Below are 17,921 nucleotides of genomic sequence, written 5' to 3'. Positions count from 1 at the left end.
GTTTGTGCCAGAAGCCTGAGAGCTTCCCAGCTTTGACCATCTCTTTCTCCAATGACCTTTGGCAGGACTTAACTAGACAAGCAAGTAAGTGAATGTAAAATATACACTACAGCCATCTTAAAGCAAAAATATGCAAAGGAAAAGGGCCATGTGCTACAGATGTTTATGGCCACCTTATTAATAATAGCCAAAAGAATGGAATCAACCTAAATTGTTCAAGAACCCAACTGCAGCCATTAAAAATCATGATGATAAAGTCTGTGCAACAAAATGAAAATGCTTATAAGATAATGTTAAATGAGATGTGAAATTATGGGAACAGTATATATTTAAAAATAGACCAATAAAAGATATGAGATGGTGAGAACAGTTGTGTATTAGAGTGGTAGAACGGAAGTCTAAGTGGTTCCCCCCCTTTTGTCTATATTCTTACATTTCTTAATGTGGCTGCACTACTTTTATAATTATCTATTTTGTTATTTAAACTAATCTTTTGTAAAATGGACATTTGAGTCTGCCTTGCTTCTTCTTCCCCTGTGGCCTGTCTCCCTCCTTCCCTCCATAATTCTGTCTTTGCATGAGGGGGCATCATGGTGCAGGAGAGTACTGGATTGCAGTCAAGAAACACGGATTCTGTCCTCAATTGACCCTGTGACCATGGGCAAGCACTTAGCCTCAGGGGACCTTGGCCTCATCTCCTATTAAGTGAGAGAGTTTGAATCTGTGTTCTCTAAGGTCCTTTTCAACTCTCACGTTTTTAGATCAAATGGGAATGAAACTATCAGCGTGCCATGGTTGTTGGGAGGATTAGAGCATAGGTTGAAGCTGGTGTGTATTAGGAGATTGCTATGTCAGGGTACGGTGTCTACATGGTGGAAGCCTCTGTTTCTCAGTGTGCCCAATGCAGATACCTCTTCTAGGTGAGAGGAGGGAAATGCTCTCCAGGTCTGAACTCTTCAGATTAAAGAGACTCAACAGTTATCACCCTTTTCAAAGTCATGAACAGCAGACTCCAGGAAACAAGCAAATCTACTTCTGTCCTTTTTTTTTTTTTTTTTTTTCTGAAGCTGGAAACAGGGAGACAGTCAGACAGACTCCCGCATGCGCCCAACCGGGATCCACCCGGCACGCCCACCAGGGGCGATGCTCTGCCCACCAGGGGGCGATGCTCTGCCCATCCTGGGCGTCGCCATGTTGCGACCAGAGCCACTCTAGCGCCTGAGGCAGAGGCCACAGAGCCATCCCCAGCGCCTGGGCCATCTTTGCTCCAGTGGAGCATTGGCTGCAGGAGGGGAAGAGAGAGACAGAGAGGAAAGCGCGGCGGAGGGGTGGAGAAGTAAATGGGCTCTTCTCCTGTGTGCCCTGGCCGGGAATCGAACCCGGGTCCTCCGCACGCTAGGCCGACGTTCTACCGCTGAGCCAACCGGCCAGGGCCTTTTTTTTTTTTTTTTTTAACAGAGGCAGAGATAGACAGGGACAGACAGGAACGGAGAGAGATGAGAAGCATCAATCATCAGTTTCTCGTTGCCCGTTGCAACTTCTTAGTTGTTCATTGACTGCCTTCCCACATGTGCCTTGACCGCAGGTTTTCAGCAGACCAAGTAACCCCCTGCTGGAGCCAGCGACCTTGGGTCCAAGCTGGTGAGCTCTTTGCTCAAGCCAGATGAGCCCGAGCTCAAGCTGGCGACCTCGGGGTCTCGAACCTGGGTCCTTCCGCATCCCAGTCCGATGCTCTATCCAATGCGCCACCACCTAGTCAGGCTATTTCTGTCCTTAAAAATGTTCTGGTCCCCGTGGGTATTGGCTTCAGGCTGGTGCTTGCAGTCATGGACCCTTGAAGGACATTGTGGAGCTGGAGCTGTGGTCTTCACAGAGCTCTCTGCTTCTCTCTCGGAGGTGCAAGTCAGCGGCCTTACCCTCTGCTCATGGTTTGATTGATATTAAAACCTTATATTGTATCATTCAGCCTATTGGTGAAGTGACTGTGTGCTCACACATGCATATAGCCTGTCTCAACAAAATTCAAAGTGTAAGTCAGTGTAAGGGCAGAAAATTCCAGGTTGTCAGCATCCTGGCCCAAGGGCTGGACGCTCTGGTTTGCTTAGTCTCTCTCCGGGCCTACCCCTGATGACACAGGATGTGGGAACTGAGCTGTAGCTTGGAGAGGCAGCTCTAGTCAGAGATGAGAGACTGGAGGGAAGGGATAAACACCCAGTGCTTTTAATATTTTAAAGTCATTTTGTCTTTGGATTAATAGAATTAGGGAAAAGTATTCTTTGGCCTTCTTAACATTTTTTTGTGTTCGTTTTCTTGATCAAGTACTTTGTAGATAGGTTGTGACTTATGCTTCAAGACTAACCATGTAGCCATGTTTGCTTTCCTGTGGTGACAGTTGTCCTGCCTTCTGAAAATGGCTCACATCTAAAGGGTTCTTGTGTTATTAGCTCAGTTTTCATCAAGGACATTTTTTTTACATTTATTTTTATTAAAAAATTTTTTTCAATTACAGTTGCCATTGATTAATCAACAAGGGCTTTTAAATTTTTATCTTCCTTTTTATTGTATTCTCTTTTTGGTTCTTTAATGCCATTTCCAAACTGACAGAGAAAGTTAATCTCACTGCCCGGTGTTGTACATTTTCTCAGGGGTTGCCACAGACAGTAAAATTTGTAGACCTGTCATACCAATGAAATAGTGTTAACGACAGAACAAAAACAGCACTTCTGTTTATCCATCACAGTGGAATTCTACCTAACTTATTCCTAACCAGCAGTCTGAGCTATATCAGAGACTCAGTTTTCTCTTAGCAGAAACCATTCAGCTCAAATGTATTTTAGCTGAAGGTCTGGCTTCATTGGCTTCTGACTATGGTTGTAGAATAGTTAAAGCCCACCATTTGGAGACATTCTGAACAGTTCCTGTGTGATCCCAGAGGCAGAAAATGGTCCTTTAGGATACATTCTAGATCTTTAGAGATCTAGTAATTTTATGCTCTGGACTAAATTGCATATAGTTTCCCTGTATATTGTTGCTGATGAAGATTGAAATTTATGTATAAGTACCAGATAAATACCATGTTGGTATCAGTCCCAAAGTTGCAGTTCAGGTTGTCAAAGGCTAGTCTTTTTTTTTTCTTTCTGGGTATTATTGATAAAGTCAGTCATTTGGAGTTTGTGTTAGCTCTCACATGGCATTTTTGGTTATGCTTATCTGTTTATTTGTTCTTCCTTTTTTCTTTATTTTGGAACATTTTTCATCTTTCTTTCTAGCAGATTCAAGCCCCAGTAAGACAACAGCCAACGGTTCAGACAACCCCACCTCCTGCTTCCCAGGGACAGAAACTCGGATCTCTCACCCCTCCATCATCTCCCAAGACCCAGCGTGCTGGACACAGGCGGATTCTTAGTGACGTAACCCACAGTGCAGTCTTTGGGGTCCCTGCCAGCAAGTCAACCCAGCTGCTCCAGGCAGCTGCAGCTGAGGCCAGTCTCAATAAGTCCAAGTATGTGCTGCTTCTTCTTTATCCCTACTTTGGGGGCAAGGTCTGCCGTGGCTGTTACTATGTGATTCTTTGCATATGTAGTCGATGTGTGTAGATGTGTATGCAGTGGTATGCATCTGTGTTTAATAAGAATGCTCTTGTAGTGCATAAACCATATACTGATCTTAAGAAATAATTTTCTGCTTGCCTCACTGTTTCCATTCTCTCATCTATTCCATGCTTTACAGAGTATTTTCTAAACTCCTGCTTCAACCATGGTTTCACACTAAAAATCTTTCATTGGCTCCCCGTTCATTGCCTGTGGGATAATATCTGGATAATATCTGAGCTCACTGGTTAATAGATCAAGGCCTATTGTATTACATTGGTGGACTTGTCATTTTTCAACTTCACAAGGGCTTTGTTCATCCTATGTTCTCTTCCTTAACTGCACTGTCCTTGTCTACCAAGGAAATGCTTATTAATCAATCAAGATCCATGTCAGAGGTTACTGTTTCTCTGACCCTTCCTCTGGTGTCATTTATAATTTTGTTGTTCATGTATCACATTGTATTATATGATCATTATTTATGTGTGTGTCTGTCTGAGTATATCTAGCTGACCTAACCTGAGAGTTATTCTAAGACAAGGATTATGTGTTAATCACCCTTTGTAAATCCAGTTACTGACTGGCTCTGTACCTGATATAAAGTAGATTGCAATGAGTGTTTATGGAGTAAATGCTTTCTTGGAACTATGAACTGTCAAGTTAAAAATCTTTAATTTGGCTTTAGCCAGTTGGCTCAGTGGATAGAGCGTTGGCCCAGCATATAGATGTCACAGGTTCAATTCCTGGTCAAGGCACCCAAGAGAAGCGACCTTCTCTCTTCTTCTCTCCTCCTTCTCTCTTCTTCTCTCCTCCTTCTCTCTTCTCTTCCTATAGCCAGTGGCTCAGCTGGTTTGAGCATTGGCCCCAGTCACTGAGGATAGCTCAGTTGGTCCAAGTGTGTCAACCTCATGTGCTGAGGATAGCTTGGTTGATTCGAACATCGGCCTCAGATGGGGGTTGCTGGGTGGATCCCTGTTGGGGTGCATGCGGGAGTCTGTGTCACTATCTCCCCTCCTCTCACTTAAAAAAATATTTAATTCATTAGCTAAATGCAAAGGGCATTGTCAAGAGAGGCTTAAAATTAGATAATGATACATAGAAGCACAAGATAGCGGTAACTATCTTTATTTCTCTTGAACAGTGGTGCTGAGCACTGATAGTGGCTCTTTGTTCTTTGCATGCTAGATCCGACAGATGGGAGGCAGCTTGAACAGGCATCGGTCCCAGCCCTCTGGAGTCCGTAACTGTGGGTTACAGTGGGTGCCATAAGATGCACAAGCCTAAGAATAGGTTGCTTTGGGATCGTGAATTGAAAGGACTTGCTGACGGGACCAAAAATCTAAGCAGGAGATTAAAGAAGTAGTGGGAGATAGTGAGTCATGAAGGAAATGGAGGCATTTATTTTACACAGGGGAATGGGTTCTGTGGAAACAGTCCAGTTACTGTGAAAGGCTCTTTTAGAAAACCACTGTGTAAAATAATGGTTTGACTCAGAAAAGAATCTGACCTTGAAACAAAGAGAAAATAGGTTGACTTTTTTATATGACTTTTCAACTTTTTATGTCTTTTTATTTCGTGGGGGTGGGAACCTACCTAGGTCTGCAACCACCACGCCATCAGGCTCTCCTCGGACCTCCCAGCAAAACGTTTATAATCCTTCAGAAGGGTCTACGTGGAATCCTTTTGATGATGACAATTTCTCCAAACTCACAGCTGAAGAACTGCTAAACAAGGACTTTGCCAAGTTGGGGGAAGGTGAGTAGTTGGTCTTTGTGATTCTTTTTTTTTTTTTTTTCCTCCTGTATTTTTCTGAAGCCGGAAACGGGGAGAGACAGTCAGACAGACTCCCGCATGCGCCCGACCGGGATCCACCTGGCACGCCCACCAGGGGGTGATGCTCTGCCCACCAGGGGGTGACGCTCTGCCCACCAGGGGGCGATGCTCTGCCCCTCCCGGGCATCGCTCTGCCGCAACCAGAGCCACTCTAGCGCCTGGGGCAGAGGCTGAGGAGCCATCCCCAGCGCCCGGACCATCCCTGCTCCAAGTGGAGCCTCGGCTGTGGGAGGGGAAGAGAGAGACAGAGAGGAAGGAGAGGGGGAGGGGTGGAGAAGCAGATGGGCGCCTCTCCTGTGTGCCCCGGCCGGGAATCGAACCCGGGACTTCTGCAGGCCAGGCTGACGCTCTACCACTGAGCCAACAGGCCAGGGCCAATCTTTGTGATTCTTGAACCTTGTAAAATGTAGGCTTGGTTCCCACAAAGGTTTGACTTTTATTCATATATTTGTTTATTTTTATTCAGTTGCATTTGGTATATAGTCTTATATTGGTTATATTAGTTTCAAGATACAATATAGTGATTTGACATTTTTATACTTTACAATGTGATTTTGAACTATGAATGCAAATCAGTTTGTATTTTTACAAGAGCACTGAAGTCTTCATCCTCAGGAAACCCTGGTCTGTTGTAGGTAACAGCAAGAAAGGGGAACTTTTAGGCAAGATTGGGTAGCATAGATCAGGATGAGAATGTCAAGTATGGTAGTACAAGTGTGATGGTTCTCTTATCCTAACTGGGTTTATTGTCCCAGAAAGTTAGAAATGCAGACCCATGAGAGTGTGCCCTCATGTGGAAACTGAGTCTCTATGATCAGAGTTCTCTCTTACTATTGCGGTGGCCAAATAAATAGAAGGTGCCATTTCTACTTGCAAATCCACAGTTTAATTTGGAAAGCAGGAGATACACACACACTTTGGAAAACAGCAGTACAAACTCTAGGAAAGTTCTACGATATGATGCAGTTCAAAAATAGAGGATCTCAGTGTAGACAAGAGCATAGGTAGTAAAGGAATGACCAGAAACTGGTAGAATTTTGACCAAACATTTTCACTTTAACTATAATTTTATATCTTGCCTAACCAGGCAGTGGTGCAGTGGATAGAACATTGGCCTGGGGTGCAAAGGACCCAGATTTGAAACGCTGAGGTCACCAGCTTGAGCGGGGACTCACAAGCTTGAATGTGGGGTCACTGGCTTGAGTAAGGAGTCACTCACTCTGCTGTAGTAGCCCCCTGGTCAAGGCACATATGAGAAAGCAATCAATGAACAACTAAGGTGCCACAATGAAAAATTGATGCTTATTTCTCTCCCTTCCTGTCTGTCCCCATCTGTCCCTCTCTCTGTCTCTCTCACTCTGTCTCTGTCTTTCCCGCAAAAAAAAGAAAAGAAAATTATATATTTTAAAAATTTGTATTGCTTTCTTGTCTTTTCAAGTAGAGGCTGGGGCATAGAATTTAACTTTCTTTGATGACTCATTACCAAATTATTTCATTGTTATATGTGCCAGTTATTGTCTAGACTATTAAAGAAATACCTTTAGGACTATTAAAAACTGTAGTATTTTTACACTCAATGAAGTGACCTGCCCAAATTTTTTAAATTCTTTTGTCTATTTGTAATAATTTCCTGCCTCTCTTGTTCAGCTGTTGATTTTCACATGAACTGCTGTGACTGTGCCTGTTGTCCCTCACAGCCTCTCACTACTGCCATCTCCACCACTTCCCTTTTCTTATTTGCTCTCCTAAACTGTTTCCAGTGTGGAAATCAGATCATCATTTATATAAAAATAAATAGATTAAGTGGGGGCTGGAGGCATTCTGCTCTGAGTAATATGCAACAGATTTGGGTTTTTGGCTCTGTCTCTTTTTGCTGTTATTATTTTTAATTTTGGTAAAATACACATAACATAGAAATTACCACCTTAACCACTTTTAATTACCACCTTAACCACTTTTAAGTGCACAGGTCAGTAGTGTTAATTACACCTATATACATTATAGTGCAGCCAATCTTCGGAACACTTTTTCTCTCGCAAGAATGATGTGGTCTCTCTTGATTCTTTTTTTTTTTTTTTTCCATTTTTCTGAAGCTGGAAACAGGGAGAGACAGTCAGACAGACTCCCGCATGCGCCCGACCGGGATCCACCCGGCACACCCACCAGGGGCGACGCTCTGCCCACCAGGGGGCGATGCTCTGCCCATCCTGGGCATCGCCATGTTGCGACCAGAGCCACTCTAGCGCCTGGGGCAGAGGCCACAGAGCCATCCCCAGCGCCCGGGCTATCTTTGCTCCAATGGAGCCTTGGCTGCGGGAAGGGAAGAGAGAGACAGAGAGGGAAAGCGCAGCAGAGGGGTGGAGAAGCAAATGGGCGCTTCTCCTGTGTGCCCTGGCCGGGAATCGAACCCAGGTCCTCCGCACGCTAGGCCGACGCTCTACCGCTGAGCCAACCGGCCAGGGCTCTCTTGATTCTTAAAACCTTTTTCCCTTTCTTAGGCTATTCTGTCAGTTACTGCAGTGAGTACACAAGGTCCTCTCAATGGCTGAGGTGTTACGATATGCAGTAAAAAATGAGTCAAGTATAGAAGGCAGTTCAGAGAGTGCCCTGGGGGTGTATATGTATATGGGATTTTACTGGAATGGACTGATTGGTGTTTTATCCTTCCAGGCAAACATCCTGAGAAGCTTGGAGGCTCAGCTGAGAGTTTGATCCCAGGCTTTCAACCAACCCAAAGTGATGCTTTTGCCACTTCCTCATTCTCTGCAGGAACTGGTTAGTATGGCAAATACCTGAAACACACACTCACTGTTGTCACTTACACACTCTTTTCCACTTCACAGAAAACTTATGTTTTCCTTTATTCAAAAGATTTCAATAAAAAATATAGGCATAAAGAAATATCTAGAATCACTTTAGATTAAAATGACAAGATGAACTGGCAGTCATATGCAGGATTTGCTCTATCTAGTCCATGATTTGTTTGAAGCAAATATTTTTAAATTTGAGGAACAGCATCCTTTTAATCTCTTGTAATTGCTTAGTTCTTTGAAATAACTTGAAAAATTCTCAGAATTAGATGTTCTATTCTGTATCTGAGACTGCTGAGCTGGGTTTTTTGTGTTTGTGTGTCTGTACTTATGGGGACAGTAGGTATCTTTTTAAAATTATACAAGCAATAATGAAAAATGAATTTTCCTCTTTATTAGGAAAAACTGTACATGTTTATTATATAAAAGTTAGTAATTTAGAGAAAAGCATACAGAAGAAAGTTAAAATCCCCATGATGTCACCACTGAGAAATTAGCACAGGGATATTATTTTGAGGTCTGTTAGCGGCATTTAACCTTTCTAGGGTCACAGACAGATATCTTTGTGAATCTAATGAAACTTAGGGACCTTCTCCCTAATGACCATACAAGTAACCATAATTTTATACAGAGGTTGAGACTTCAGCTTAAAACTCTAATGCACATTTTTATAGTCATATTAAAGCCTATTTATTTCACTTACTAAATCTGGCATGTTTCCCCTATATTATTAAAGAAGCTTTTAAACTAGAACTATAAAAACACCTGCATTAAATTTTTTTATATAGATATATCTTTCTTTACTCTTATAAATTCCTCAGCAGTGGGTGTGAGGTTTTGAATATATCTGTAGAAAGTAGAATTTGATTACTTCTAAAATTGATATTTTTAATTATATTGATAATTTCTGCTTTTAACCTTATATATTCTTTCTTCTTATTTTCTTTAGGCATGTTACTCATTTTCCTAACTTCATAAATTTACTTCTGATTATAACTTTGGCTGTTATTTAATAATATTTGCTATATAATACTCTCTTATTCTCATTTTATAGCTGTTTTTAAATTGCAGTTTTGATTTCTTCTTTACCTGTGACTTACTTTGCATATATTTTAATTGCATTGTGGTAATATGGCTTATGCAGTTTTTGCTTTGGGGTATTATTGAGGGAATTTCTGTCATCCAGTTTGTTGTTCATTTTATAACCATTCTATGAGAATTAGTGGTTTTCTATGTCAATAAGTGCTAATCTACAGTATGATTCTTAACAGAATAGTAGCATTGTATTTAATATCTTCTTTGGTGAATGTTTAGATTATCACTAATTTTCATCATGTAAGCATTCTTGAAGCTAAATTGTTTATATTCTTTTCAATTTCTTTAAGATAATTTCTAGGAAATTATTTTTTTTTTTCTTTTTTTTTTTTTTTTCATTTTTCTGAAGCTGGAAACAGGGAGAGACAGTCAGACAGACTCCCGCATGCGCCCGACCGGGATCCACCCGGCACACCCACTAGGGGCGAAGCTCTGCCCATCCTGGGCCTCGCCATGTTGCGACCAGAGCCACTCTAGCGCCTGGGGCAGAGGCCACAGAGCCATCCCCAGCGCCCGGGCCATCTTTGCTCCAATGGAGCCTTGGCTGCGGGAGGGGACGAGAGAGACAGAGAGGAAAGCGCGGCGGAGGGGTGGAGAAGCAAATGGGCGCTTCTCCTGTGTGCCCTGGCCGGGAATCGAACCCGGGTCCTCCGCACGCTAGGCCGACGCTCTACCGCTGAGCCAACCGGCCAGGGCTCTAGGAAATTATTTGATAAATCAAAAGATACTATATTTTAAGGCTTTGGTACATATTTCCACGTTGCCCCTCAAGAATGCAGTCAAATTTTATTTTGATCAAGAGTGAATGATAGAAGTTTTCCTTCCATTTCCCCACCCAGCTCAGCTCAGAGATTTTATGCAGAGTACATTATTTACTGGGCAGTCTTATTTCTTTTGGGTTTATATTGTTCCTGTCCTTTGCATTTTTTTTAATATTCTGTGTTCATTTTGTTCTTATTAATTAATAGGAGCTCATCCTATGTCATATGTTGTAAACATTTTCCCCGCTCTGTCATTTGCCTACAAGAGCACTCTCTCAGCTGACCCAGCAAGCCTTTGAGGTGTCCCCCACATCAGGTACAGTTGTGAGTAAGCACAGACTGGCTTCTTTTCTTGGTTCACACAGCTAGTAAGTGGCAGGCTTACTTTCTCAGGTTATCTGCCATTGAATGAGGCAAATTTCATAATATTTTTCTAGAAAATTCTGTGCAGTTTAATTTTTTTTTAATAAAATAGATATATAACATATTAATTTTAATTGTATCTATTTGTGTTTCTCTTTTTCTTAGTGACTCTAGATAGAGATTTGCTGTTTTAATATCTTTCAAAGATAACTTTTAGATTTATAAAATTTATCTGTCTTCTAATTCTTTAACTTTTGCTTTTATCTTCTTGATTATAGTTCCCCGTTTTTCTGAGGTTTGCTTTGTCAATATCAAGAGGAACATTTAAAAATTTTTTTAAATTATTTTTAATTTTAATTTAATTTATTGTATTTAGAATTTTTCTCCCAATGTAACAGTGTTTTTCAATCAGCATCAGATTGGTGAAGGAGGTTAAGTATAATCTCCAGGAATAAATGTTACGCATATATTCAATATTCTCTTTTCTCCTTCTCCCTTCATTTGCCCACCCCACCCCAACTTTTGAGGATTACATTGTTTGTTGAGAGTGTTTTCTAAGAGGTGCGTGTTTTCCTCATAAGAAAAAAATGATTTAATTATATCCCATAAGTCTTCATATGATATTCTCATTGTTATTATTTTGGAATAAGCATTGGAATTTTTGAGGAGGTATGCTTTTTGAAATTAAATTTTTTGTGTTATTTTTTATTTCTGGATTTCTTGTCTGGTTTAATTTTTAAATTAATTGATATTTTGGTGTGGTATCAAGTGCTTAAAGTTTGATATGCCAAATAGTTGATTAAGTGTACCAAATGTATAAAGCAGGGGTCCCCAAACTACGGCCCGCGGGCTGCATGCGGCCCCCTGAGGCCATTTATCCGGCCCCCGCCGCACTTCCGGAAGGGGCACCTCTTTCATTAGTGGTCATTCACATCCTGTGCTCCTGAAGTCCTGCATGTGGCGGCATCGCTCATGTACAGTACTACTTCCAGTGACACAGGATGCATGCGTCACGGCTCGGGAAGCGCGTCATATCACTTGTTACGGCTAGCAGTGACAGATATGGAACCGGACATTGACCATCTTATTAGCCAAAAGCAGGCCCATAGTTCCCATTGAAATACTGGTCAGTTTGTTGATTTAAATTTACTTGTTCTTTATTTTAAATATTGTATTTGTTCCAATTTTGTTTTTTTACTTTAAAATAAGATATGTGCAGTGTGCATAGGGATTTGTTCATAGTTTTTTTATAGTCCGGCCCTCCAACTGTCTGAGGGACAGTGAACTGGCCCCCTGTGTAAAAAGTTTGGGGACCCCTGGTATAAAGCATTGACCATTGTCCCAGAGATGGAATGTCACAATGATGACCAACTATGGTTCTGAGTAGGATGTAGTTTTCCCAGAAGAGGGGGTCATAGAATAAGCTCAAGAAGAGCCTCCTTTGCTATGGAATCCCAGCATTTAGTACAGTGGCTCAGTACAGATTAGTTGAATGAATGAAAAGTGTTGCTTTTTGCTGAAGGATAGGTACATGAATTCACCGGTGTTAATGGCAGAGGTCCCAATTGTTTTTCATCTACTCTTAGTTTTCATGCTCAGCTCTTACTTATCACACATGGTTATATTTTGTTGTATAAACTTTGTATTTTTTAAGATTTTTTGTTTTTGCTTTTGCTTCTTCTCCCTCTTTATGACTACTTTGGAATCAGTAAATGGCATTATTATTTTTAAGGGCCTTAAAGGCACAGCCATAAAACACATACTTGAGTAAAATTATGACAGTAATGCAGCAAGCATGGATGAGTATATACTATATGCTTAGCCCACTGGGTAAGTACTTTTTTGCATATTATCTCAGGTGATCTTCATAGCAGCCTGCTAGAGGTTCAGTGAACTGCCCAAAGCTATGGTTACAGACTGATAGAGATTTATTCTACAAACCTCTATAATTTTACAAACATTGTAAAACATTTTTCTCATTTTATTCAGCCTTTTTAATGAACATTGGTATTTTCCCTTCTTCCTTGTTTATGGAGTGAACTTTTTTTAATGTGACACCTTCTTTTCAAATGAAAGAAAATTATATCTAGATCATGGAAATTAATGTGTCTTCATTTTTACAAAGTACATATAGGATAGTACCATTTTCTGCAGGTTTTCTAATCAAGCTCAGACTCTTCCCTGACTTTAAATCTTCTGATTGACCAGGGTGGAAATAATCAGGAAATTTGGTAGTGATTTGGGGAGGATGGCACAAAGGTTGTTTTAAACATTTTTATGGTGAAAGCTGCAAAAATGTTGATGAACTATGTGCATACATTAGAGACAAATTTTTAAAAGTTGACATTATGCCCCTTTATATAAAATATTCTTCTGTTGCTAAGTTATTATATACATTCATTTGTGAAATATTTGGGAAAAGGAGTACAAGTCCATAGAAGCAAGATAAAAGAACTCATCACTCCACTTGGAGAGGAAAGCATTGCTGATATTTTATAATATACATGTCCATAATTTTGTATCTGCATATATACTTTTTCCAGAATGAATTATTCTATATATTTAGTTGTATAACTTGTTTTCTTTTTAAAATATATTTCATTATGTCTCATTTAAAAATATTTCAGACTTAAGAGTAGTAATTTTACCATTCTCTTCCTTTATCTACTTTAAAGAAGCTTAGTAAAAAAACCCACTTTAATAACATTCTCTAAATGACAACATTAGAGGTTAAGATCAGATTTGTGGATTCTAAGGGATAGAGATAAGGAGTGGATGTGGCTCTGGAGGAGTGCAACGAGGGCGTTCTTTTGTTTGATAGAATGCATCTGTATTATTGTTGTGGTGGTGCTTAGCTAGTCTGTGCACAGGATCCAACTGCAACGAACTGTGTATGCACACAGACAAATGAGTGCATGTGAAAACTGAATAAAGTCTAGTCAACAGTTATACACCAGCGTCAGTGCTACTGTTCTACAATTGTAGAAGATCTCACATGGAGGGAAGTTATTTGAAGGGTTCACGGGATTTAATGTACAGCAACTTCCTAGGATTCCATAATTATTTGAAGATAAAGGTTTAAAAGAAAACACTTTAGAGGAGGCAAAATAAGATTTTAATTAATGAATAAACTGAATATTAAAATGCAACATAAAGGATGGTAAAGTAGAAACATGGAGACCTGGGTTCTCTCATCCTGGGTCTGCTAGTAGACCTCTGACTAATCTCTTAACTTCTGGGCTTTATTTTCTTTTCTGAAAAATAAGAAAATTCTAAGATCCCTTTAAACTCTAATACACCATAGGGTTCATAGATTTCTACATATCTGTAAGTTTGCCAAATATAGAATGAATGTCAATAGTATGTTAGTCAATAGGTTAGGTGTTGCCTAACCTTGCAAGAGGCAAGAAGTCTCTTTCTGTCTGTCTGTCTAGCACTATATTAGACATTTGATGATATAACAACCTCAAGAGGATAATAGGTACATAGGAAGTACCTATCTCTATATGTGCTAGATTACAAAATAGATAGTGTTTGCTTACATGCTAAAATGTGTAATATGGACAGTAATTATTGCTATAGTAATTCTGAAAGAGATCACCATGGGCTTCCACATAAGGAAGAAACAGAATTTCAGAGTATGCCTATCCCAGTTTCATCAGTAATTACATCATAGAATATGTTGCAAGGTCCAGAGTGTATATATCACGTACTTTTCCATTATCCTGGATTATATCCACTCATTCCTCTTTATTCTACCTGAGTTTAGACTTGTTCTGTAGTTGAGTTGTTGGGTTAATAGATGGTGAATTCATCTAGATTTACTTGATATTTTCTGCTTTTCCTTTTCTTCTCTCCTTGACCGTACCTTCACCTCCAACCAGCTACAGCTGAAAAAAGGAAGGGTGGGCAGACTGTGGATTCTAGCCTCTCACTTTTAAACGTGTCTGATCCTTTCATTCCTCTTCAAGTACCTGATGCACCAGGTAGGTAAATAGAAATGATCTGAGGTTAACCACCTTGATTCTTAAGTCCCAGAACCTCTTGAGAGTTGTTTAAAACACTCCATGAAAAGTATCTGAATTCCATAATTAGTTCAATATGATTATAACAATATGGGGAGACCTATAAGCATGTAATAGAAGGAACAAAATGGGAATAGTGGTTATAGCATGATGATTAGATAATGGGTAATTTCCTGTAATATGCTTTTATTTTATAGTATAAAATGCATAATCAAAGTTGATAGGAAATGTGAGTCAGGAAACCTGGCTTCCCTTCCTAGCTCTTCCTACCTGAAATCCTCTGGGCTTGACTCTTCATCAGTGGAGTAAGTTAGACTGCATGAATTTGAATATCCCTTTAGGTCTACCATATCCTGATTTTTTTCCTTTTATTGATTTGAGAGAGAGAGAGAGATCCATTTGTTGTTCCACTTATTTACGCATTCATTTGTTGATACTTGTATGTACCCTGACCTGGGATCAAACACGCAACTTTGACATATTGGGACAGTGCTCTAACCAACTGAGCTATCCGGCCCGGGTCCCATAGTCTCGTTTTTTAAGTTAGTACTCCAAAAAATAAGAAATGGTTAGTGTGGTCTGATTGAAACAGCTTTTAAAATATAATTTGATGCTTTTCATTTGGAGTTTATGAATGCCAAAAAATTTCTTTTCCTGTTCTCCTCCCTATCCATCTAGGGGAGGAGGAGCGTGATATGAGGAACAGAAGGAGTTTTTTCTCATCTCTGTCAGTCTCTTTGAAAAAAGCAAATAGATCCAGCTCCTTAGAAGCATTTGGTGGTCACTTTGCTTCTGACAGTTTTCTTTTTCTCCCATTTTTACCCCTGGTGATTCTTATTTTTAAACTGATAGGATCTGCTTGTTTTTTCTTTTTTCTTCAAAATGTTAAAGGTATTTGATTGATTGACACAAGATTGGAAGTGACTATAATAGTCATACCTTCTCCTTACTAAGACAGACTCTAACTAGGGTACCAAGATAGTATTTATAGTATTTCTTTAGGCAATATGTTGACCCTTCTAAAGAGGAAGCAAAAACTTGCCTTATCTGGTAGTATCGTGTAACATTACAGCTTGCTGGGCCTGGATATAGGTCAAAAATATCTAAAACCACTGAGGAATGACTCAATAAAGGGTAGTTAAAGAAAAGAGAAGAAAGTAATCAAATCTCTCAGTACGTAGACAGGTCAGTTCCAGGCAGAAGCCTGGAAACGTATAGGCTACAAAATTAAGCTGGGTTCCACTGACCTCTCTTTCCTCCTTGTTGTGGTAGTCATAGGATTAGACAAGAAAAAGGGATTATTGAGGCATTCTTCCTTTGACACCTCTTTATGGCTCTTGGATTGCTCTTACCTAGATAGCCCCTGTGCTGCGGAGGCTGGAAGGGTGGCCTCTTGGCACAGAACAGAGGATGACCACCCACAAGCAAGTAGCTGTCCTCTGAAGCTGTCACAGGAGCCCTCAGGATTAGGGGTAAGAGGCCAGGCACATGCACCAGATGGCTCAGGATATCAACTCCATGTTGAGATAAATTTTGAAAGGTTGTACAGATGTGCCTCAGGGCCACTAAAGCCAGCTAGCTAGCTGCCATCCTTGCCTTTCTTTATCTTTCTTGCCCCCTCATCCTTCCATATTTCTCTCATTTTGGTAGATTCCTGCTAAAGTGTTACTGGTATACACTTGAATACCCATTAGGCCACGATAGCCTCTTGGGTTTTAATGAAAAATCTATTAAAATGGAATATTCTAATAGCAAGTTCCCAAAGTGTCTTATTTGTTTTCTGATCAGACCAGAACTCGGCTGTTGAAAACATAAAGCTGACATATCACTTCAGTAAATTCTTGTATCACTGAGCATAAAATCCAGACTTATTACCATGACCTACAAGGCCCTAACTAATCTGGCTCTTAGCTACTCCTCTAACCTGTGCAGATAACATTTTTTTCCCATTAGTCTTTCCTTTAATAGATTAAGGTTGTTCCCACCACAGGGTCTTTGCACTTGCTGGTACTATACCTGGAAAGCTCTTCCTCCACCTCTGTTCCTTCTTGTCATTCGACATTTAGGTCTCAGCTTAAATACTCTGTTCTCAGAAAGGCTCAACAAGGTCCCACAGGAACTCTTAGTGACACCTCCTGGCTTTTTTTTTTTAAGTGAGAGGCAAGGAGGCAGACGGACAGACTCCCACATGCACCCTGACCAGGGTCCACCCGGAAAGCCTCCTACCAGACAATGCTCTGTGCATCTGGGACTGCTGCTCCGTTGCTCAGCAACCAACTATTTTAGTGCCTGAGGCAAGGCCGTGGAGTCATCCTCAGTGCCCTGGGCCAACTTGCTTAAACCATTTGAGCCCTGTCTGTGGGAGGTGGGGGGAGAAAGAGACAGAGAGAAAGAGAAGGTAGGGTGGAGAAGCAGATTGCTTCTCCTGTGTGCCCTGACCAGGAATCAAACCTGGGACATTCACACACCAGGCTGACATTCTACCACTGAGCCAAACAGCCAGGGCTTGACTTTTTTCTTTATAGTGTTTATTATGACATTGTCTATTTTCATTTGTTCATTGCCTGACTTTCTTCACCAAAATGTCAGTGTCCTTAGGGAGGGACTTTGTTGTCTTCATTCATCACTGTAATGCCAGTGCTGAGAACACTGCCAGGGAGAGTCAGACTCAGGGAATGTTTACAGATCAGGTGAATGAAGTAAAACCTGAGACTTAACACTTTGTGGCCTCATTACTCTCCATTTCTGTCCCCAGCTCCCAAACACCAGGCTACTGGCTTCAAAGCCTTCCATCTATGCCTCTGCCAAGCCCCAGCCAGACCTCACCTCCCACTCTCAGAGGGTGTGTAAATAAAGGCACTGCCCACAGTGTCAGGAGCTGCCAAACCCCAGGATGAATATAGTGCTTAGTAGCTAGGCTCAGCAGATGGTTCGACTCCAGCCTTTCTGTTACCCTCTAGAATTTGGGCTAAGCATGGTAGATTATTAGCATTGTGTCTTTGATTATTTGATTTCTTTTAATGTTCAGCCTGTAGCACCATTCAGTTGTATACCGTATTTTTCGCTCCATAAGACGCACCTGACCATAAGACACACCCAGGGTTTTAAGGAGGAAAATAAGAAAAAAAAATATTCTGAACCAAATGGTGTGTTAAAATATTTAATAAAATACCGTATTTTTCGCTCCATAAGACACACAGACATTTTTCCCTCCACTTTGGGGGGGGGAGGGGGGAGTGCGTCTTATGGAGCGAAAAATACGTAGTTTCTTTATTCAAGGCCCCTATATCCGTCAGTGACTTGAAGTGCCTGAGTGAGGAAAGGGCTGAATGTTTAGGGTCTCTGGGACCTCAGCAAACTACAAGTTTGTCTCTCCCACCTCCTGCCCTTGCCCCCAGTTTGTCACTACCTGCAGCCCCCTGTGGGCACAAGTTAGATTTTCTG

The 17,921-nt window shown here is 40.8% G+C and overlaps 1 protein-coding gene across 14 annotated transcripts in view; it reads left to right on the top strand.

Moving 5' to 3' along the window:
* The window catches only part of AAK1 (AP2 associated kinase 1), a 224,210-nt gene that overhangs the window by 174,333 nt on the left and 31,956 nt on the right, over positions 1 to 17,921 (top strand). For 7 of the 14 annotated variants that reach the window (XM_066267308.1, XM_066267310.1, XM_066267305.1 and 4 more), the window contains 4 exons: positions 3,270 to 3,502; positions 5,188 to 5,345; positions 8,094 to 8,198; positions 14,337 to 14,438. In XM_066267308.1, coding sequence (XP_066123405.1) covers positions 3,270 to 3,502; positions 5,188 to 5,345; positions 8,094 to 8,198; positions 14,337 to 14,438 — 598 coding nt within the window. The remainder of the gene's footprint in view (positions 1 to 3,269; positions 3,503 to 5,187; positions 5,346 to 8,093; positions 8,199 to 14,336; positions 14,439 to 17,921) is intronic. The other 7 variants (XM_066267309.1, XM_066267304.1, XM_066267317.1 and 4 more) reach the window with 3 other exon arrangements.

The sequence above is a fragment of the Saccopteryx bilineata genome, chromosome 3 (genome assembly GCF_036850765.1).
Source record: "Saccopteryx bilineata isolate mSacBil1 chromosome 3, mSacBil1_pri_phased_curated, whole genome shotgun sequence".
Lineage (NCBI taxonomy): Eukaryota > Metazoa > Chordata > Mammalia > Chiroptera > Emballonuridae > Saccopteryx > Saccopteryx bilineata.
The sequence above is the reverse complement of the archived record's forward strand: the minus strand, read 5'-3'. Positions and strand labels throughout refer to the sequence as shown.